Source organism: Aphanomyces invadans (assembly GCF_000520115.1).
Source record: "Aphanomyces invadans strain NJM9701 unplaced genomic scaffold supercont1.32, whole genome shotgun sequence".
NCBI lineage: Eukaryota > Oomycota > Saprolegniomycetes > Saprolegniales > Verrucalvaceae > Aphanomyces > Aphanomyces invadans.
The window spans coordinates 478,910-500,222 of NW_008580177.1; the positions used below are offsets into that span (position 1 = coordinate 478,910).

The window sequence follows — 21,313 nt, forward strand, 5'->3', positions numbered from 1 at the left end:
CTTCACCATACACCCGTCGATTCGCAGAAGCACCAGGTGAGTTGGCATGAGTGCTTTAAATGTTGGATCAGTGTGGCCAATGTCATCTTGGCTCATGAACTTGACAAATCGATTGAGATCGTTGCTGCTGCTGTCCAACGTGTGTCATTGCGTTGCACTGGACGAAACATTGTTGCGAGGCAATGTTACGAACATTTTATTTTGTTAAAAAAGATTGTCCTGACATCTTGACCTTCTGAAGCTTCGTCAAGGTTTCATTGACATTGTCAAGCTCATTTCCAAGACTGTCTTTTAGGAACTTCTCAACCCCCAGGTTCAGTTTCAGTTTGCGACTGCTGCAACCAACAAGGGTGAGTCTTACCAAGACTACGAGCAGTTACTTCCGATCAAGGCAACCAGGTTCGTTTTGAATGTGGTATGATCCAGCTTGTAGTCATAGGGACGTCAAAATGAACTTCTAGTGGTTTTCATCAGTCATTGACATCTCGTCCAGGAGTGGAGCAAACGAGAGAAGCACCGTGTCGTAAGACTTAGGGGTAGGTATAGTGGCAAGTAGGCGAACGAAATGGTGCGAGTCTCCGTCCAGCTATCGAAGACGACGTCAAATGGTATGTTCTCAAAAAGATGCCACGCGTAACTCTTCACAACGAACTAGTGCGCTTGCATGCTTTTTGAAGGCGTTGACAGATATGGGTCAAGGTTGCAGTACTGTCTGGTCAAAGTCTTGCCAACAAAGACAAGTACGATTTCGTCCATGCAAATCCACTCAATCCGGCGGAAGACAAAGAACGGTTTTTTGTCGATCATGTAGTCAAGGGTAGATGTACTCGATGTAGCGTTACCAGCCTCGTACATCATTGGGTACGGGGGTCGCAAAGGTGGGAAAGTAAGTTCTTGTAGCCGCAGCGTACATTGCATTTGCCTACCTTGTTGCAGCGGCGCTCCCAAACGTGTGGTTCAGTGGCATGAGGCTTGAAGTAGAACATGGCGTAGTCTTAGTTCGTCAGGATTGAAAGATGAAGTGTGCGTGTGAAGTTTGTGTGAAGTATGTGCGCGGAGCAGAAGAGAAGCGCAACCTCAAACACAGTGAGCTAAGAGCGCAGCGAGTCATCGCGTGGAGACTAACCCAAAATGATCGATCAATATAGCTCTGTACCCTGTGATTGTAGAGGAACTTGAAGCAGCACGGCCGCTGCATATTTGCGCCGTACCTTTGGCCGCGTTGTGACCGTATTTGTAAGTGTGTGGGGCGTCTGGTCGTGATATATTGCTTGTTTATTGTTCAATAGACCTCCAGATCAAAGATTGACATTTCGGCGAGTGTCTGAATTTTTTCGTTAAACGGATATGTGATCTCGGAGGGATTCCCATGACTGGTCAAAACGTTTATTTTTGATTTTCAACGGTTGCACTTTTGAAAGATGAGAAACCTGAATAATATCCTGATCTTCTCGTGAGAAAATGCAGATCTCACAGCTGTCGTTTGTTTTCGGAAATCGTTGGGTCCTTTACGAAAACAATCAGACTTCTCAGAAAATAGCAACGAAATCACATATTACGCATACAAGCACACTCAAACCGTTGGTTGACAATCGTACTAGCCTACAGCCAACCATAAAATACGATGAAATTACATGCAACCATTTACAAAAAGGATCAATGGCTCGTAGAGCTAGCCAACAGAGTACTCAGCCCACCCAGCATACATCGCGAAGCATCAACCAAGCTGTTGCCTTGCTACAAAACCTTGAACAACAACGCCACGCAAAGCGTGCGCGCTATCCAACTGTCCGGCCAGAAGAAACTGATCTTGATCCGGAGTCATCAAGCCCTGTCTACGATGCCTTCCTGGATACCCAGGGGGCTGAAGGCATTCACACCTTGACGAATTTCAGTCCCACCGAGTTCAACTCTCTCTGGGCGGAACTACGTGGATACATTGCCAAACACTGGAACGTTGGGTCAGGTCGCAAGGTTGACGTTTCAAGCCGTGACCTTCTGCTGATGTTCCTGACGGCCAAGCATTGTGGCTGGTGGGATGTGGTGGCTGTCATCTTCAAACAGCCCTCTCCGTCATTCCAGAAGCGGACAATGAACTTCGCCAAGATGATTCACCCCTTTCTGCTGCGTCGGTTTGTGACGTCTCCCAACGACAAGTACTCAATGGCGCTACTAGCCACAAGCGGTCACCAGTTTTCCAACTTCACTTATGCACGCTACGCTACGGATGTTAATTTCCAAGAAACATGTATTCCGGCTGGCATTTACAATGAGAAGAAGATGAACTTCAGCGGGAAGCACTACCACTATGGTCACAAAGTCGAAGTATCCGTCCTGCCAAATGGCATGGCCATCAACTGTACACGACACATCAAGGGCAGCGTGTCGGACAAGGCCATATTTGACGGCAACCTCGAGTTTCATGTTTCGGCTCTGGTCAAGCAACCCCATGAGAACCGCATAGCTGACTGTGGTGATCTCAATGCAATCCAGTGGGCCGTCATGGCCGACAAGGGATACCAAATATCCAGAACAAGGTGCGAGCGGTCTTGCCGAAGAAGAAGCCATCAGGAGGCATCCTCACTCTCGACGACAACGCTCTAACGATCGCATCTCTAGCGATTGTGTCATTGTGGAGAACTACTTTGGCAGAATGAAGACTCTGTGGTGCGTATGCGATGAGACTTATCGTTGGTCCCGCCCCAACTATGAATTGTTGTTTCAATCTTTCTTGGCGTTTACGAATGCTCATGTTCGACTGCACCCGCTGCGATCTGACGACGGTGAAGTATACGCTCAGTTCATTAATCGATTGGCCTCCATTGGTTCTAAGCGAGATAGAGCGAAGAAGATATCCGCGCGTGCTTACAGGACAAAGCGGAAGTCTAGGCTTACACTCATGGTGGCAACTGAAGTCTCTCTCACTGCCAGTATGAATGACAGTGATTCTGATTTGAGTTCGAACAGTGGAACCGATAACGGCAGTAGTTTGCTCTTTTTTGGGTAATTTGCACGATTAAGCAAATGTACTTTCTTTGAAGAATTTTTGCAGTACTTAGGTTTTATCAACTTCTCCTAAATATTAAATAATGGTCACCTTTTGTTAACGAATCTCCTCATATAGTCATTCAAACAGTTCATAAATAAGGATTTATCCTTTTTGACTTTAGGAAATCGTTTCGACGCATTCGGAAATGATTGGCAATTATTCGAAAAGGTCAAACCTGTTTGAGGAAATACGACGACATATTCAATCTAAGAACATTCTTCATAAATCTTTCGTGGATTGTAAACACGTTTTATTTTCGCCAGTCATTACGATTCTGAGTTCGAGGTTTAATACATTGACCAATAACGTCAATAAAATTACTGCTCAATAGAGCACGTCATCAAAGACGCAAGGATTTCCAAAGTGAGGATGATCTCTCTTGTATGGTGGGTTGCAAAGACTGCGTAACGACGTTGAACAGCAGCGCGCTTGGTGTTGTTCTCTTCGACCAAGCGACCGTAACGAGCCAACACAGCGCGGTACTGATGCTAATCATCTTGACGTAGTGGCATCAGCACAAGATGGAAGTTGGTCAAAGAAAAGGTGACGTTGACCAAACGTACGTTGCGTAGGAAATTTTCCAGAGAAGGCAAACACGTCCAAAAAAGTTCTCCACGATAACTCGGTTGCAGGAGATGTTGGCGTTGCGGTCGAGGTCAGCACGGTCGAGGGTGCCGTTTGTTGGTCGCTTCTTGGGGTGGATTGCTCGGGTGGACGATGTTAGGCCACAATAACCCTTGTCAACCAGCACAGCCCACGACGAAGGGAAGTCTTGGAACAGTTCCCCGTTGTCATTGATCAGTGACTCATTCCCTGACTTTTGTAGGGCTGTAAATTGGACATTAAGGCGATCGCGAAACATCGTGATGTCCGATACAGACCCCGGTTCGTGAGAACTCATGTCGACCAAAAGGCCTTCAGGTGAGACCGACGCCTCGATCTTAAGGCTGTACAATTTGTGCTTACCGCTAAAGTAGTGCTTTTTTCACCAAATTTTCATAACGGACGGTTTGATGGCTGGAACTTCAAGTCAGTAGCATACTTCGCGTACGGGTACGAACGGAACACACAACCTTTGTCGCGAAGTTCCGTCATCTTTGGCATGGTTACGAAATGCTCGTACAAGACAGGTTGGACCATGTGGATGACGCGCATGACCATCTTCTCCATCGTAGGTACTTTAGTGCCAAAGTCGACTGCGTGCTTCTCCCACGACATGTAGTGCTTCAAGACGACAAGATGACAAAGGAGGCATCTTTGGGCGTTGTGTTGGACTTTCTGCCCCGGCCGTCGTTCCACCGCGATGACAAGGATGTTTCGATAACGGACCAAATGGTTTCAAATTCATTAGGACTGAAGTTGGTTAAAACGCGAAATCCCTCGTCACCGCTGTCTTCAATGGCTTTGTCCATTATTTGGTGTGGGTAGTCGGTTCCCTTCTCGGCTTCGTCGATCTCACGACCGAACTCAGTGAGGCTCTCTTCAAGGAAGAGACGGCCGGATGCGTTCTGAGCGTTTAGTCGCTCAAGCAAGGAAGTGAAGTTGGTGCGCACCATAAAGCAGATTGATTTGTGTGTATTCTTAAAGCAATGGAAGTGGACACCTTGTTTGGTTGGTTGGCTGAGACACGTTTATCCCTCTATATTTGAGTATTTGCATGTTTACCATGAGTAATGATCACATTGTTGATCACTTCCAGTTTATCTCGATATATTCGAGGGGAATCGATCTTTGTGGTAAACATTTTGACTTACCCCCATCTGTCTATATTTGATCGATTTATTCGTGTATCAAAAGGTATTTCCTTTATGCTGGGGTTTGCGATCAGCCATTGTGTTTTTGACTCAAAGGCCTAATAGTAGTGATATTGTTCTTCGCGGCCAATACAGTATGCCCTCAGTAGTATTGTTAATAATTGATACGTCAATATATTGTTGACGACCTCTGGTCTCAAGGAGGCAAGGGACGTGACCAGAAGAGCTAAGCTGTCGAGTGCCGGCGTCAGTTTCTTCCATTGGGTCGGTGAGCTACTACTACTTCTACTACTACTAATACTACTACTACTGCTACTATTGAAGGATACAAGGTGCGAAGATAGAATATCGTACTTCTTGGGATCGTACTTATAACGGTGTCCTTGAATGGTGCACATCGCGGTCATTTACAGTTCACGGTCGACGTCATGGGGTTCCTCGATGGGTTGGTGCTGCGAGCAAGCAAGTTTGGCAAGAGCCACGGCCTCCGCCCGTTGACGTCAAAGCGCGCGAACAAGCGATTCTACAAGGGTAAGGGCTGCCGCAATGAAGGTGTTCACGCAAAGTTGGGCGGGTACAAGGTCGACTTCGACAAGCTGCTCGACCTCCAAGTGCCAGACTTGACGGGGTTCAAGCTCAAGCCCTACGTGTCTCCGCTGGTCTCTCGCGTTCCCCCCAGCTAAGTAGATTACTTTCTCTTATACGACGACAATACACAGCAATGAAAACGGACGCTCCAACAAAATTGCATTACTGATCGCTTATTGAATCGAGCACCCACACTTTTGTCCGTGCTTGAGCGAGTCGACCTCACCCGACGCCATGCTCAGCTCCAACTCGGTGCGCTCCTTTTCCTTGACGAGTTTCTCGTACTGAGCTTTGAGCCGCGAGAGTTCGTCCTCCTTTTCACGATCTTGGTCGCGCAACGCGTGGAGCTTGAGTTCGATTTGCTCCTTCTCCAAGTCCATGTGCTGCTTGCCCGCCGTTTCCGCTTGCAACTTGGCTTGTAAGTGCTCAATCATCTTTTGCTGCGCTTCAATGTCCGCAGAATACCGCGCTTTCTCGCCCATCATGTCGGACGTCTCGGACTGCAATGCCTCGATCTGTTGCTTGTACACTTGTTCACGGCCACCAATCGCGCCCAGCGTTTCCTTGACCGCTGCGGCTTCGGCTTCCAACGCGCGTAGCTTCTTCTCAAACTTGTCCTCTTGTCGACTGAGGAGCAATCGCATGGCTTCCGCATGCTTGGTCTCGGAGAAGGCAAGGAGCGCGTCTAATTTGGCCCCGCCGCGCGCTTTCTCGAGGTACGCTTCGCGGAATTTGAGCCACTCCCGCGCAAACTCTTGCATGTCCTCGTACGCATTCTTGTCGTCCGAGAAGCGCGGCTGGATGAGCTCCGCGAACAACGTCTGGAGCAACCGATCGCAGAACTCCTTGGACGCCGCGCGGTTTTGCTTTTTCAGCGTCGTCTTTTCGTCTTCGATTTTCTCCGCTAATTCCGCTTCGTACTTTGCAGAGGCCTCGCCCATCGCCGCCTGGCGGTACACGGCAATGGCATCGGCTTCCGCGGTTTTGAGCGCCGCCGTCAGCTCGTCCGCGTCGAGAGGGAATTCCAAGAGCCCTGACGCCACTCGAAACGACTCGGCGGCAGTCTTCATTGCCTTTTTGCATTCCGTGGCGGTCACACCGTCCCAAGCAGAGCTGATCGTGGGCACGCTGCCGTGGTTGATCGCTTCCACGTACGCAACGAGGAGGCCGGCGAACATGGAACCGTTTAGCGGCTTGTTGTTCATGGTCTTGGGCTGAAGATGGTTGAATATCGAGGCCTTCAACTTGGCAAGTTGCGACTGGAATTCGGGGCGCAGGTCGGTGATCGGAATCGAGTCCACTTGCTGCAACATGCCTTCGTCATACACCGGTCGCACCAGTGTGAAGCAGTCCCGGTCCTTGAAGAACGCCGTCATCATGTGGCGGACACGGTTACGTTCCATGACAGCTTGCGTGAGGCCAGGTTGCGGCGCCAGGGCGCGTTCGAGGTACTCGGTTGGCGTGATTTCGTCGCCGTCCTCGTCCACAAGTTCGAGCGTGAAGTCGCGCACAAGCCACGTAAACGACGGAAAGAAACTTGAGTATTCTTCGCCGTTGCTGCCGCCTTGGTCGTCGCTTTCCTCGGCGCGGACGCGGATGTGCTTGGTCATGTTTGCAATGAACGACAGACCGTTGACGGCTTTCTCGTCCACGCTTCCTTGACTGTTGTAAATTAGCTTGGAGCAAAGGAGTGTCGCCAGGGAAAAGATGCGCACGTCGTACTGCGCAGACGCTTCCAGCCCACCCAAACCTTCAGTGTCAAGCATGAGCACCCAGCACGGCTCACCGTTCGCCAACGTGTGTTGCTGGGGTCGTCCCCAGAGCCAAATGCCGCGCGTGCATCGCTCAACAGTCGGGCCGACACGGAATCCACTCTGCTTTCCGAGGAGCCAATTCAACATGGACGACTTGCCCGTGCGGTACAGCCCCGCCATCGCAATAACGGCAATCTTGCCTTCAATGCGTTGGAGAATGTTCATCGCCTGCTCGTTCACTTGGAGACGATCTTCCTTCTCGTCAAAGTGAAGCAGCGCGACGGGCTCATCCGGGAACTCGTCCACTGCCACGGCGGTCGTCACCGCCGTCTTCCCACCAGCCTTCTTGCCCATCCTGGTGTCAATCGAGAAATACGAGGAACTCAACCGCCCCACACCGTAGTTTGCCGTTTACTTCGACGCCGTTTGTATATATTACATACAAAACTAAAGTCATTTTTTTATATCGTGACCTGAGTTTCAACATTCAGAAAATGCACCCAAAACGCGAAAAACGACGACGTTTTGCTGAATTGCAGCAACCCACCGCGCGATGCACGTTGCCGACCTCGTATGCTAGCCATCGACGGCGCACAGGTTGACGAGTTTGTTATTGTTGTGAATGCCCATCCGTAGCTGCCGCTCATGGATACACTTGACGTATGGAAGATCACAGCATGTGTGCTCAGCATGGGAGCTTGCCACAGTCCTGCCTGCGGGCGACACGTCATCATGCCCATCAACGCTGTGAGACCGAGTTCGCGTAACGACCCACTCTCCTTGGAGTCAGGCACGCGAAGCCGCGTTGTCGGGGGGGGGGCGCCGCGACCTGACAAGTCGCAACTCCGTGGAGCAATGGTGACCTGTGTGTGTACTCCGTGTTCTGGTTTCAAGATCCAATTCGACCAATTAGAATGCACGAATAGTTGGATACGAGCCAATCAGGATAGCAGGTGCCTCGTCAATTGATGGAGATGCGATCGGCGCATGTGCATCGCGGTGCGAGGGAAAGAAGCGTGAGTTATAGAAGGGACGGCGGCCAGGGAAGCGTATGCCCCGAAACAGACTCGTCAGCTCGAAAAGGTCCTGCCTCGGCCTCTTGACGACGATGAACAGTTGAATGCACGGCATGGCGAGCAGAAAAAGTTGTTGCATGCATGGTCAACCAAGACCGCGCCAAAGTCAATCTCAAGTATGTCCCCTCAACACGATTCCCATTAGAATCGTGAGGTCTCAACGCAGAAGCGCACAATACATGGTCCTTGCCATGGATTCTTCACGAAAGTCCATTGCTAACCCACCCTACCGGCCATGCCATCAACGCCGATACGCTCTGTGCAAACTGCATGTGCAAAATTTGTCTACAAGGCCGTGGTGGGTTCTCGTTGCCCGCTCAATTGTCAACCTCATTACGTGACAAACTCGATCAAGATGATCGTGCCTTCTAGTCTATTGACGCAGCCTCATCGATGTACAAACAAGAAATGGAGTTTGACCTGTCGACAATCTTGCCACACTCGTGATGCACGACCCGTGCCCAAGACAACTGCGATGACGAAGCCCGTGTATGGTTGGCGCAATGCTATTTAACCACGTGAGAAGTGAGACGTCGTGGAGAGAGCCACGCTTTCTACTTGTGCCTAGCACATGGTGCCACGGGCATTGAATCGGAATAGGATGGGGGTAGTACATAGCAGCATTAGAGTCGTCCTTTGTAGTGGACGAAAGGTTTACTGGCGGCGCATGAGGCAATATACGCGGGAGCCATTGTGGATGTTGCGCAAATGCGCTTGGTCGCCTCGCAAGCACATGAGGAGCCCGCCAAAACTAGCATAGATTGCAACCATGTTGCCGCCTTCGTGGTCGTACTGAAACACCTTGCCGTACATGCCGTAGTCGTATCGGTCCAGAAGCGTGGGCTTGCCGGTTTGGTCAAAGATGCCGTCATCTGGCTTCCCTTCCAAATCGAGGGTGCTCACGAGGGCAAACGTAAACTGTTCATGCACCTTCATCGGGAACACTTCCGAGTTGATGTCGAGCATGAGTTCAAGTTCGTACGACACACCCTTGCACATGAGGCGCGTGACTACGTCCAGCCGAGCCGTAAGTAGCAAGCACCGATCGCAGTCCGCGTGGACAACCAAGCGTGCATGCACGCACGTGCGAATCACATCAAAGGGACGTACCGCGCTCAAACTTCTTGCCTTCCGGGTTGAGCTGCTTGATCTCGAAGATGTCCTCGAACATTTGCGTCGTCGCCATCGTGTTGGTCGTCTGGTTTTGGCTCGTGTCCAAGCCACTGCTTCGTCGGATGGGGATTGAGTTTCAACCAATCAAATGTAATCATGACAACCCTTCACCAATCAAATGACTACCTGGCCAAAAATTGCATCCACCAATCAAACGCTACACGGTCACCCGCGGTTTTCATTGGCTCGTGACAGAACTTTGAATCCACCAAACCGCGGCGGCATGGGCAAGTCCAAGGGGACGACGGCAGCGACAGGTAAATGAGCTCATGGGACATGGCCATAGTGTGGTAATCTCACTGAACATGCTCTCTCATCTACTCGCGCAGGCAAGGCGAGCTCCAACGCTTCGAAATCAACGGCCAAAGCAAGCCTCGACACACTGTTCTCGGCCAAGAAAGCCGCGGGCAAAGTTCCCAAAGGTGTGTCCGTCGCGATGTCACGATGCATATCTCAATTGAAACCAACACGATAGACGCACCGAAGCAAATCGCTGTTTCTGTCCCAGCTGCAGGGAAGCAAACGGATAAACAAAGCGCCAAAAACGACCTCGACGCCCTCTTCTCCAGCATCAAGGCCAAGAAGCAGCAAAAGGTCGACAAAGACAAGGCCGTCCAAAGGCAGGAGGCCAAGGAACGCGCCGAGAAGCTCGCGTACCGCAAGCACTTGGAAGCCCTCGAAGCCGAACGTAGGCAATGTCTACTCCCACTCGTATCTCTCACCGCTTTGTAGACAAGCAAAAGAACAACGATACATTTGACCCTCGACCGGGTAGGTGCTTTGCTGCGATGGGTAGCTCCATGCTCATCACCTTGATTTGCAGTGCGGTACGACGCAGACGGTTTACCCATCTACACGGAGGAGTCGCTGCGGCTGAATCAAGGCGGCGACACAGCCGACTGCCCCTTCGACTGCTGGTGCTGCTTCTAATAACTTAACAGTGGAATCCACTCTTCGTGTATACAATCGCAGCCATGACATCAGTGCGTGGGCTTTCGAAGCGTCTGGTACGCACCGCGGTACTTTGCCGGGGACAGTGCGAGAGATTCTCTGGGACCTCGCCACGTATTGACGTACGTGCCGGGCACGCTCCTCCCCCATAAGCGATGCGAATGCTAGTGGGGAATACTTGGTGCACAGCCGATGTGAAAAGCGTATTCAAGTGGGGGTGGTTGTGGGACTCAGTGCCTGCCACTTTTCTTGGCTTGGATGGGAGGGAGGGGTTGCAGAGCCCAGGCAAGGTGCAGTACAACATGATGGCATCGTGACGGAGAAGTGGCTCGAGCAAGGCGGACTCTGGTGGAAGGCACCGACGGTTGCGCGGCGAAGAAGTGACTCGCGTAGACTCACGAGTTCAAGGGGGCGATGCTGACCATGGGCGCGGGCAGCGTCGATTGAAGCCATCTTGATCGGCACTTGAGTCGTCGACACTTGGCCGTTTTGTACAAGGAATCGACGTTTGAAAAAGAACCATGCACTTGCAACAATGCGAATATGCAGCACACGGTGGAGGATGAAGGCGTGCGGAGAAACACCGTGGGAGGCGAGTTTCGTCCTTGCAAAAAGGTTTCGCAGAGCATGCACGAACTCGCTGGAATCACGTCGCTGTTGGACCAGCGATTATGACAAGCTAGAAAGAAATGAGCACGTGGCAGAGGGTGCTCATTTCTTCATTTACAGCCCACCACAACGGTTGCCAAGGGCGCATTGCACTTGCTGAGGGGGGGGCGCTCTCGGCCATCGGACTCTCAGTCGTACCTTGTTGCTCTTGGCAATCACAAGTTGTGTGCCAGCTACTCGCCGTCACGTCGGCTTTGGCTTTGCGGATCGTCCCCGCTTGGACATCATCGGCGACGATGTACGGGACCAAGTCGCCAGGTAACCGCAGCCATCTCGGAGACCCCGTCGTGCTTGGAACCATTGTTGTGCTCATCGGACTAGCCATCCAGTCTGGTTCATGGGCCGCCCCGTCCTTCAAACGTCGCAACCCATCCAGCCGTTGTCGTCTTCGACATGTGCGGGGATCTGTCGTGAGCACGATCCTTCCGCCGAGGTGTCATCACGCAGAGCAACTCAATTGCAACCACACATGCCCGTGCAACTGGTTCCATGACCGTTCTGGATGCAGTCCGAATCGCTGCAACAACCACCGCCGCCCAACTGCTCTGGTGGTCCACATGACGTCAATTTCTGCAGCAAGCGCTTCTACGACGACGCGCCTTCTCCCGCGAAACGGGGTGTGCGTACACCACGTCAACGTGTCGAAGCGGTCGTGTTTTGCAGCGCAGAAGGGTGGCGGGGTTTGTGGTCTCCTCTTGGAGCGTGTGCGGACGCGAGGAGGAGCCCTTGGAGCCTTGTGCCGGCTCGAGGGCACCTCCCACGTGCGTGAAAATCGAAGGGTGTATTGCTGCAAGATAAACTCCCATCGCTCCCTCTTGTCGTACACAACACTACCGACCGATACAACATCTCGTGCAGCCGTGTTCGCCATCTTCAAATGTGGGCGCAGTTCAATCGACGACGTGCACCGTCATATCCAAGTGTCTCGGCCGCATCGTCACCCCTACCATCGTCGGCAAGACGTTGGCGTTGTTCGTGAGCCGGAACGAATGTCGAGTGAGCAGCGCGGCCACGACGACTTGGAGCTCAGCCATGGCGAACCGCATCCCAATGCAGTTCTTTGGTCCGGCGCTGAACGGCATGTAGTAGAATGCGTTGCCTTGGCCTCCACGCAGAGCCTTGTCCGCCTCAAACAAGGCCGACCCTTCCAAAAAACGCTCTACCCGAGGACAAGCGTCAGTAGTTGCGGCTCACGATGATGGCACTTACCTGGGAGGAACTCGTTCGGTTGCGACCAGTACTTTGGGTTGCGATGGAGCGATCCTGTATGCACCACCACGGTGGCGCCCTACACGATAAACGATAACCGATTACCGTCGAGCCCATGAAATGGCGCACGAGGAGGCCATCAGAGCACACCGCCATGGCAAGGCCACTCCGTCAAGCACCCTTTCAGGATCGCCACACGGCCACAAAACGACGGAGCGTCGCATCGATTCCATCGACGACGCACCTTGGGAATGAAGTACGTCTTGGTATCGCCGGCAGTCGTCGTCTCGCTCGTGGGCATGTAGTTGTCCTCGATACATACGCGCGTGGAGAGCTGGCTTGCCGTTGGAAACAAACGCAGCACTTCGTGGATCACGGCCGTCGTGTACTTGAGTTCACCGAGTGCTTTCCAGTCCCAAGAATCGTTGTTGGCCGCCAGGACTTGTCGGCACTCGGCGCGGGCTTTCGCTTCCTCGGTAGGATGCTGGGCCAGCACGGCAAACACCCAGCTCAACATAGAGCTGGTCGTCTACGACGATAACGTGTTCTAATCACCACCTTGCAACACCACAACGCAGAATCAACGACTCAGAACGACATCGAGTTGTGCCAACACTCGAGAGTGTGCGGCGCGTGGAAAAGCACTCTGCAAAACGTACCTCGTGGCCAGCCAACATGAATGTCATGACGTGCATCCGCGCCTCGTCCAACGACACCTTGGGATCGTTGGACTCTTCCAGCATGAGGTCGACAAGGTCCAGCATCTTTCTCGACGTAGATGGAGTCGTCGCTGCCGTCGGCGGCGGTCGTGATGGTGCTAGCTTTGCCTCGAGCACGGCATCGACCACTTGAAAGAGCTTGCGTTGGGCGCGGCGTCTCCGGTTCTGTGGCGGTAGCGGCCAATGCGGAAAGAACGGCAAGAAGAAAATCCCGACAACGTACAGCAGCGATGGCGGCGTCAAAAGCAGCTCGAGCGCTTCCATCACGGATATTTGGGACGCGCTGCCATGCGTGCCGCGTGGGGCAGTCGCTGTCGGGTCGACCGGTGCCAGGGCGTCAAAGTTGTAGCTGAAGGCCGACACGCCAATGATGTCCATCGTGAGCTTGGTGAAGACTGCGAAACCTCCACTCATCAGTCCATGCGCGATCCAGTAAAACACGAACGATCACGTCGAGTGAAATTCAAGTTGCACGTACGTTTATGCAGGTTCACCGCTTGACCAGGCCGGGCGTCGGTCGCTTCGACGGCGCGGAGGTGGTGCTCCTGGAGCCGCCGTACGTGGTGCTGAAAGATGCCCAGGAACGACTTGATTTTGTCGTGGCGAAAAAGCGGCTGCAGCATCTTGCGCTGTTGAGCATGGGTAGCGCCTTCGGTGGAGAGCAATCCGTCGCCGCCGATGAGGTCCTGAAACCATGAACGAGTGCTCAATCGAATGGATGGACGCAAATGAACAGATCGAAGCCATCGTGCACCGCATTGAACAACGTACCCGGAATATGGTGCGGGTGCCGAAGTCGCGAGGGTAGATGTCGCTGTTGGTGACCGCAACGTACTTGAGGGCCACAGGATCCGTCAGTAGAATCTACGCCAGCGTTGTTGAAAGGGACGAGCCGTTGTGGTGGCCTCATCGGCATGTCGTACTCGATCACTCATCATTGCACGGTAGTAAAACACGCCGCCGTACTGATTCACCCTGCGCACATGGCGTGATGAGCCCACACGTCAACGGGGGAGGGTATTGCACATTACCATGACAATATCGGCTCAGGGAACTTGCCTTGCTTCCACATTATGTCAAAGATGTCTCGGATGTTCCCGAAGAACCAGTGCGTCGACCGAGGTCCGGGCATCACGTTGAGCGGGCTGCGGGCCGGTGCCACCACAAATATGTACACGAATGCCAGGGACGCCGCAACCCCGACGCCCACAGCTGCACCGGCAGCAGTCATGCCCACCGACATAGTCGAGAGCGTTGACATCGTTAGCATGCTTGTCCACTGGATTTCGCAATGTGCGACGCATGTGGGCAGGTTGACACGTCGTCGGGATGGTTCGAAAGGAGGAGCGATTTTTTCTGGAATATTAATATTGCTGAGAGATGAAAACATGTCGAGAGAATTTAATATATTTTCGGCCAATCGAAACATAGATTTGTTTGGCCGGTTTATACAAATACTGCGGTCAATACAAAACCCAAACTATTGGTACGGATACATCATGTGTATATCGAAGTGGGTGCGCAGTACGTCTTAGTCTCGAGAGTAAGGACGCCTTGAAACAAAGGATTGGCGCGCCTGCAGTCACTCGTAGCAACATAGGTAAATGGCATTTGACGTGCCAAATTGCGTCTAGAAAGACCGCAAGTCGTGCTCCAACAAAATGCGCGAACGCCTGTCGCAGATAACGTTCCCCCCTATCCAGTCGCAAGCGTGTTTGAGTCGACAAATTCCACCCGTTTTTCACATGGTCGCACTACAGTCTGAAAAGAAATATAGACGCACCCCAAAATTTTCACCTTCTCAAATATCTGTAAGGATGGCGGTTAAAGCCGATACGTAATCCATGCAGTCACGTTCTCAATCGACAGGGTACAAAAGGATTTGGGACGAAGCCATGTCAGTAAAGAGAAAAGAGTCATCGTCAAATTTGGGCTGAAAAGAAATTATAGACGCACTTAGTTTTAAGGGTTATTTATCAATGCAATTGCCGCGGCAAAGGATCGTTTGGGCCATTCTTGTAGGCATATCCTCAGCCAACTTGGCCAAGTATGATTGATCGATCTCAGCCCAAGACTTGAGAATTTGTACCTTCATTCAGCCCTTGTTTCAAACTGACGGCCATTGAAAATGGACGTAGACTTTTCGAGCTAGAACGTCCCAAACATTCTTGATTGGGCTCAAATCGAGACTTTTTGCAGACCACTGCATGGTTGGCCATGACATGCCGTCAAGGTAGGCGAATGTCGAGCGAGATCGGTGGATACTGGCATTGTCTTGTTGGAACGTAGGGGTGGCCGGTTCAGAAAGGACCGCCAATTCACGCATGACTGGCAGCCGGTACGTTTGCAGCGTCTCTTGATACTTCACGGAGTCTTTTCGACCATTCGGGTGGCTTGCTCCGTCTTGTTGTAGAAGCTTACCTCTCCCCAAACCATAACAGAACCGCCGCCACCCACACGCTTGGAGTAAGTTTGTTCGTTATGCCGGAGGTCATGTCAGTAGTACTGACAACCGTCTGGACCGTCTAGGTTGAGCTTCTTTTCGTCGATAAACATAGCCGCTTTGAATTCCGCACCCTTATGGAGGTTTCGACTGACAAAATTGACTCGGTCTTTTTGTGCTTGGGTGTTATTCGCGGTCCGGACCGGCGTTTCATGTACTTTGCGAATTTGGACGCACGCAACATATTAAGGACAATAGTTTGACTTACTTTACCGCCTACTGCTGCAGAAATTTGCCTTGACGACAATTGCGTGCGTGTAGCAAGCCTGAAAATGCGTCGGAACTCGCGGCTGGTGATGATACAACGTCTTCTTGGGGTTTTCTTGCGGCTAGATTAGACGCAATTCTGTAGAAACGTTCGCACACGCTTCGGTGGATTGCTTCAGCAATCCACCGACAGCTCTTTTGAAGCTTGCGAAAGGCTGAAATTTGTCCTTTCTCTTCGTCGGTGAGACATTTGCCCCGAGGCATGTCTTCGAAGACAATTTTGGTACTGACAAGGCCAGGGTGTCGTTCGATGTCTTTCTCTACGTCCTACAGACGAAAAATCGTTTATAATTCTTTTCAGCCCAAATTTTGATGATGGCACTTTTCTCTTTGGCTATATTCGGGCATTGTCCCCTTGGATTGAAGAAATATACCAGGTTGCGGTGGTCTGTTAAGAGACGGAAGCCACCTGGACGCACCAGCAGGTAATCCAATCGCTTGCACGCTTCAACTACGGCCTAAGCCTCCTTCTCCACGATGGGCCAAATCGAGCTTGCCCCTACAAACGAGCCGCTGAGGAACTCCAACGGCTCATGGCTTTGTTGGGCTATCTCGAGGTCTAGGTCTTCAGGAGGGACTTGCGTTGCAATGGCTCCCCAAAAGCCAACGCTAGCGTCGGCAAAGAGACACACCACCTTGTCGGCTTGAGGATGGGAGAGAGGAACGATTCCGGCCAGGGCTTTCTTCACCGCCTCAAAGCACTCTGTGTGCTCGGCAGCCCACCCCACGGCACTGACCGGGATCTTGATCAGTGCCGATTTGCCAACTTGATTCCCACTTCCAACAGGCGGCGCAACGGATCCACCAATTGACTGTACTGAGGAATACTTGCGCGCATCCAGTTGGTCGCGCAGAGGAACTGTTGAAGGTCAACCGCTGTCGTTGGCTCAGCCAAATCACAGAGTCCCTAAACGCGTGCAGGGGAGTGGGTTACAATTGCTTCAGAAATCACCTTGCCACACCACTCGGCTTCACGTTGAAAGAACGCACACTTCTTCGGGTGGAGCTTGACACCATAGCCTTCACATATTCCGAATACTTGCTCCAGCAAATTCAGCTGTGCCTCAGGCGTAGCCGCGGCACCCAACCGATCGTCAAGCCAGGCGAGCAATCCCCGGAACAGCAGCTCACCAAACATTTGATGGACAGCCGATTGGCAAAACGCCATGGCATCCGTCTGGCCCATCAACACTCGGGTTGGGGTATAGTCTTCCCATGGTGTCATAAACGAATATAACGCCTGGCTGTCGGGGTGCAGCGGTAGCTGCCAGTAGCCCTTGGTCGAGTCCAAGGTGAAGTACACTCCTGTACCCACCAGGACGACCATCGCAGCGTCCAAGTTCGGCATCGGCCTTGGCATCGGGACCGTACAGGCATTGATGGGACGGCTGTCGATCATCATCCGCAAGCCGCCTGGGACTTTCTTGGGTACGATTCTTGGCGCTGCAGCCCACGTGGCACGGTTATTTCGATACATCAGGCCGGCTGCCTGAAGCTGGTCAACGTGACGCTTGAGGAACTCCACATGCTCAGGTGGATAGCGCCGCATCGAGCACTTGACAGGAACAGAACCGGACTTAAGGTGCACCTTTAGCGGCTCTACCTTGATCGGTGGTTCCGCCCCAACATCCGTCCGGAACACATCGACATACTTGGCTAAAAAGGTCTCCAGTTCGATAACACCAGCTGGGCTGAGGCTTTGACTCTTGGCTTCATCCACTTTGGTAGCTAAAATGGCTTCAACCTCCACCTGTTGACGTTGCTGGCGTTTCTCGGTTGTCTCACCATCCTGAATGCCCAGTTTTGGTGTCGCGCACTGCATTCCGTCGTCAGGGTCACCGTCTTCAACAACAGGTCTCCGGGCTTGCAAGCGATGGACCGTGGCGTCGCCCATCGTGGGTAGGAAACTACTGTCACTGAGGTCCCACTCGGGCTTTTTGGTCCGGGCTTGGACAAGCAATACGTCCGTCGAGAACCCAAGAGCTTCCATCACTCGTCGACTAAGGATTAGAGCGACGTCTTCATCGGACTCGTCGATCCTAACAGGCAAGCCGCGGAGTAGCCGCCGGCTAAGCATCACCGGGTTTGACGTTTTCCCATAAGAATACAGGGCAGTTGGTGTATCGTCCACCACTACTTGAACGTCGGCCTTGGTTTTCTTGAGGGCGTTAATCAGACCAGCAGCTGACGCGACGTTGACGTTTGCACCAGTGTCCAATAACAACTGGTCCACCGGGACAGCGTCACACAACACAGCGCCGCCTTCAATCTTCTTGCGCTCGCGGCTAAGGTCGATCACGTTGGCTTTCGCGCGTTTGCCACGATCTTCTTTCCAGACCTGGATTTGGGCTTGAATGAGCGCCTCAGCTTCACCCGGCGCTGCCTTGGGGCAGTTGGCTACCTTGTGGTCCGCCGACTTGCACTTAAGAAAATTCCCTCTCTTTGCGTTTACCTCGTTTGTTGACGTAGCACCACTTGACTTTCCGAAGATTTTGCCTGCACCGTCCTTCTTCGGTGGCTCTTGCATCTTGGGCTACGACCTGTGGAGTTCGCCGCTGTTCAGCGTCGGTTTGACGGGTTTCATTTCGTCTTCCACGCCGCCGTACACTTGGTAGCCGACTGCGAACGTCCGCAGCCAGCGCACAAAACGGAAAACATCCGTCCGTAAAGACTTGTTCCGTTGTAGCTGCATCTGCTTCTTCACAGCTGTCTGCAGCATCGAGGGCTTGACTGCCTTGACCATCAGGTCACCCACATCCTTGCCCTCATCATACAACGCCCACTCTTGGTTGTCACATTCCAGTGCTAGCATTAACCCATCAAGCATCTTGCCCACACGCGACTCAGCGTCGAGGATCTTGACGTCAAACCTGATAGCCGACTCAAGCCGTCTCTTCATCGTTTCCAAGTCACGCGGCTCCTCTTGAAAAGCACCGTTGCTCCATCTGATCCAGTCGTTTTCCCAGATCTCGTCGTAGGGACGACCGAAGTCCCAGAGAGCCACGCGCCGTTTGGTGAAGCGGTCCATACACGCCGATAACGGCATAGCAAACGGTCTTGTTCCCGACGTTTGCAGCGCGTTGATTTGGGCTACGTACTTCTGGTATGCCCGCATAAACGCACGACGTTCTTGCTTAGTTGACCCGCTGAAGTTTGGCGCTTGAAGTATCACCGGAGCGTGGAAAACGTACTGCTGGTCTGACCCCATGTCCACATCTTCTTGCTGGGCTTGCTGCGCATCAACATACGACCCTCCAGCTAGTTGACTTGCAGCCGGTTGGTGTTCGACGTCGTGCGGCAACGGCACCAATCTGGGGTCTTCGCGGTGACCAGCACCAACTGGTTGGCTATACCAGGAACGAGGCACCGCCATGTCGATCGGCTGTGGTTGGGAGCTCTGGGGCGAACGGAATGGTGCGGTTACCAACTGGTACCGCTCCAAACGCCTAGCCCTCGTATGTCCACGGGGGTCTTGGTCCCGTTCACGCGAGCGCGATCGATCATTGTCTACGCCTCGCGGAGAGCGCGAGCCGTCTTGTTCACCCTCGGCACGACTGCTTCGGGCATCTTTGTACTGGATTTCGTCCAGCTGCAGGACTCGTAGTGCACTGAAGATATATTGTTATGAGTCCGCGCCTTGTTTGTTCGCAAGACGACTACCTTTCGGGAAGCAATGCAAAATTAAAACTGAGTTACTGTTCACGCGGCCCCTCACACCGAAGTAAGGCTAGCCGTGAGTAACCGCACTTAATGGGCCTACTACAACTACTGTAGCCCCTATCCTTGGAATTTGGGCCCCCAAGCTCACCAGCCAACCGACCTTTCGCAAGGTTGAGTCTGCTCTGGGTACCCAGAACATGTATCGACCCACTAGCGGTGGAATGCATAGCTTTCTGGGAAATTGGCAAGCCGAGCCATGAGCTGAACGAAGAAGATTGGCGTGATTATTTCCTGAGTGCCCGAAACGGGGACCCAGTGGATATGACCAAGCTCAACCAGGCTATGGGGAAATTCAAAATGGACGGGCCCATCATCTCACCCGAATCGCGGGTATTCAAACTGATGAGCGACTTTGAATCTGCCCTAGCCGTCTGAACATGGAAGTTTTCGCCGAAACTGCACCCAAGCTGACGGTGGATTTCCTGATGGCGGCTCACGCCACCTGCTTTGCAACTAATTAAGCTCCATGCGAACCGTGCGTACAAGAAGGATGCACGATCGGCTTGCCAAATACATGCTGCGATACGGCGAGTTCGAACCTCTGGTTCCAGCTGCCCCTCTGCCTCCTAAGCCGGTGGCGGAAAAGGTGAAGGAAAGAGAGAAGAAGCTCAAAGAAAACCGGGGCCATCCGAAGAAAAGGGACAAAGATGTCGCTGTGGTCAACGTGGACAATATGCCCGTGGAAAACTTCACCCAAAATGATGGGAGGTGTTAAAAGTGTCTGAACATCAACCACAATGTGTTCAAGAGTCCCAAAGTGGAAACTGGTGAGGCTCGTTTGCTGATGGACTGAGCCAAGGTCATATGGGCCGAAACCAAGAAGGAAGGAAGGCCTGGAAAGGCTGTCACCATTGCTAAGGGAGTGAAGACAGTTGACCCGAATGAAACGACGGCCGTCTTGTGTACTGCGAGAATTTTGTGTACCACCAACCAAGTGGTAGAGATGAACGCCTAGTTTGACAGCGGACCAAAGTGTGATTCCGTCAAAGACACTCAATATTGTTTGACGTTGTGAAGGTGTTATAGGTTTTATTTTTAGGCTCGAAGACGGCGGGTGACGTGGTGCTGACAGAATTGCCAACATCTGTTTCTGTGCGTGGATTCGTCGCTCCAAGCCACACAGTAACCCAGGAAGTCAAGCTGATGCTCAAGTTCGAGACAGATGTCGGACCATTGGTACTAGCCAACGTCAAATGCTGGCACTCTATTGATCACCTGCCATCTGGTGTTGGTGACATCCTGCTGAGCCGTCCAATTATGTACATGCTTGGCTACGACCCAAAGTCCATGCTACGCGATGCAGCCTCGGTTAGCAGCGAGTATGACATGGAAAACGTGGAGTCTACCAGTGGGGTGGTAAAGGCAGTCATGCTGGCGACCAAGCAAGAGCTGGTAGATGACCTGGTCGATGAAGAAGAGGCACTGCTGCCCATGGAGATAGCCGCAAGTTTCCCTGACATGACACCTGTGGACTCGGCTGTGCAACAAGCCATGTTCAGGTTATTTTGGATTCCAAGGTGGCTGGAGCCATTACAGCAGGCCGTGGTACTGAGTATGCCCTTGGTCAATCCAAGCTCTTGGCCAAGTATGTGGACGTGTTCCGGCTTACGCTTGGCCACGATCCACCAGTGGACATGCCCCCCTTAAAGGTGCACCTCACCAAGATCTCCAAGCCTGTTCGCTGCGAGGCGAGACGCAACCCTCGCACTCAACGCGAGTTCATGCAGAAGCATGTGGAAGAGCTAGAGAAGGCTAGTTTCACCCATCGAAACCCTACCAGCCGAAGGGCGTGTGCACCTTTGATCGAACGCAAGCCCCATGCCAAGGATAAGTTCCGTATGACAGTAGACCTAGCGGCCAGTCAACAGCCAGACGGAGCAG

General features: G+C 52.4%; 8 protein-coding genes across 9 annotated transcripts; 3 read left to right on the forward strand and 5 right to left on the reverse strand.

Annotated features, from left to right (window-relative positions):
- Positions 1-2,091: 2,091 nt before the first annotated feature.
- Positions 2,092-2,889, forward strand: H310_11609 (hypothetical protein; the record flags this gene model as incomplete). Its single annotated transcript, XM_008878337.1, has 2 exons — positions 2,092-2,436; positions 2,842-2,889. 2 exons carry the CDS (start codon positions 2,092-2,094, stop codon positions 2,887-2,889), a joined length of 393 nt encoding a protein of 130 aa, XP_008876559.1.
- A 2,342-nt stretch (positions 2,890-5,231) lies between these two features.
- On the forward strand, positions 5,232-5,486 carry H310_11610 (hypothetical protein; the record flags this gene model as incomplete). Its single annotated transcript, XM_008878338.1, has 1 exon — positions 5,232-5,486. The coding sequence occupies one exon, from the start codon at positions 5,232-5,234 to the stop codon at positions 5,484-5,486; it is 255 nt and encodes an 84-aa protein (XP_008876560.1).
- Positions 5,487-5,525: 39 nt separating this feature from the next.
- On the reverse strand, positions 5,526-7,508 carry H310_11611 (hypothetical protein). The gene has a single exon (XM_008878339.1). The coding sequence runs from the start codon at positions 7,497-7,499 to the stop codon at positions 5,565-5,567; it is 1,935 nt and encodes a 644-aa protein (XP_008876561.1). The 5' UTR covers positions 7,500-7,508; the 3' UTR covers positions 5,526-5,564.
- A 1,127-nt stretch (positions 7,509-8,635) lies between these two features.
- H310_11612 (hypothetical protein) lies at positions 8,636-9,448 on the reverse strand. Its single transcript, XM_008878340.1, has 2 exons — positions 9,332-9,448; positions 8,636-9,231 (listed from the first exon to the last, which is right to left on the reverse strand). The coding sequence occupies exons 1-2, from the start codon at positions 9,405-9,407 to the stop codon at positions 8,876-8,878; spliced, it is 432 nt and encodes a 143-aa protein (XP_008876562.1). The 5' UTR covers positions 9,408-9,448; the 3' UTR covers positions 8,636-8,875.
- Positions 9,449-9,592: 144 nt separating this feature from the next.
- On the forward strand, positions 9,593-10,357 carry H310_11613. 2 transcript variants are annotated; one of them, XM_008878341.1, is made up of 5 exons: positions 9,593-9,651; positions 9,724-9,816; positions 9,870-10,082; positions 10,127-10,165; positions 10,218-10,357. In XM_008878341.1, the coding sequence occupies exons 1-5, from the start codon at positions 9,618-9,620 to the stop codon at positions 10,322-10,324; spliced, it is 486 nt and encodes a 161-aa protein (XP_008876563.1). In that variant the 5' UTR covers positions 9,593-9,617; the 3' UTR covers positions 10,325-10,357. The 2 variants fall into 2 exon arrangements, with proteins under 2 accessions (XP_008876563.1, XP_008876564.1); XM_008878342.1 differs by having other exon boundaries at positions 9,870-10,165.
- Positions 10,358-11,453: 1,096 nt separating this feature from the next.
- Positions 11,454-11,885, reverse strand: H310_11614 (hypothetical protein; the record flags this gene model as incomplete). Its single annotated transcript, XM_008878343.1, has 1 exon — positions 11,454-11,885. One exon carries the CDS (start codon positions 11,883-11,885, stop codon positions 11,454-11,456), a length of 432 nt encoding a protein of 143 aa, XP_008876565.1.
- Positions 11,886-11,904: 19 nt separating this feature from the next.
- H310_11615 (hypothetical protein) lies at positions 11,905-14,185 on the reverse strand (the record flags this gene model as incomplete). Its single annotated transcript, XM_008878344.1, has 8 exons — positions 11,905-12,173; positions 12,224-12,302; positions 12,468-12,752; positions 12,883-13,337; positions 13,421-13,628; positions 13,714-13,806; positions 13,866-13,917; positions 13,974-14,185. The coding sequence occupies 8 exons, from the start codon at positions 14,183-14,185 to the stop codon at positions 11,905-11,907; spliced, it is 1,653 nt and encodes a 550-aa protein (XP_008876566.1).
- Positions 14,186-18,245: 4,060 nt separating this feature from the next.
- On the reverse strand, positions 18,246-19,085 carry H310_11616 (hypothetical protein; the record flags this gene model as incomplete). The annotated part of the gene is made up of 1 exon (XM_008878345.1): positions 18,246-19,085. One exon carries the CDS (start codon positions 19,083-19,085, stop codon positions 18,246-18,248), a length of 840 nt encoding a protein of 279 aa, XP_008876567.1.
- Positions 19,086-21,313: the final 2,228 nt, after the last annotated feature.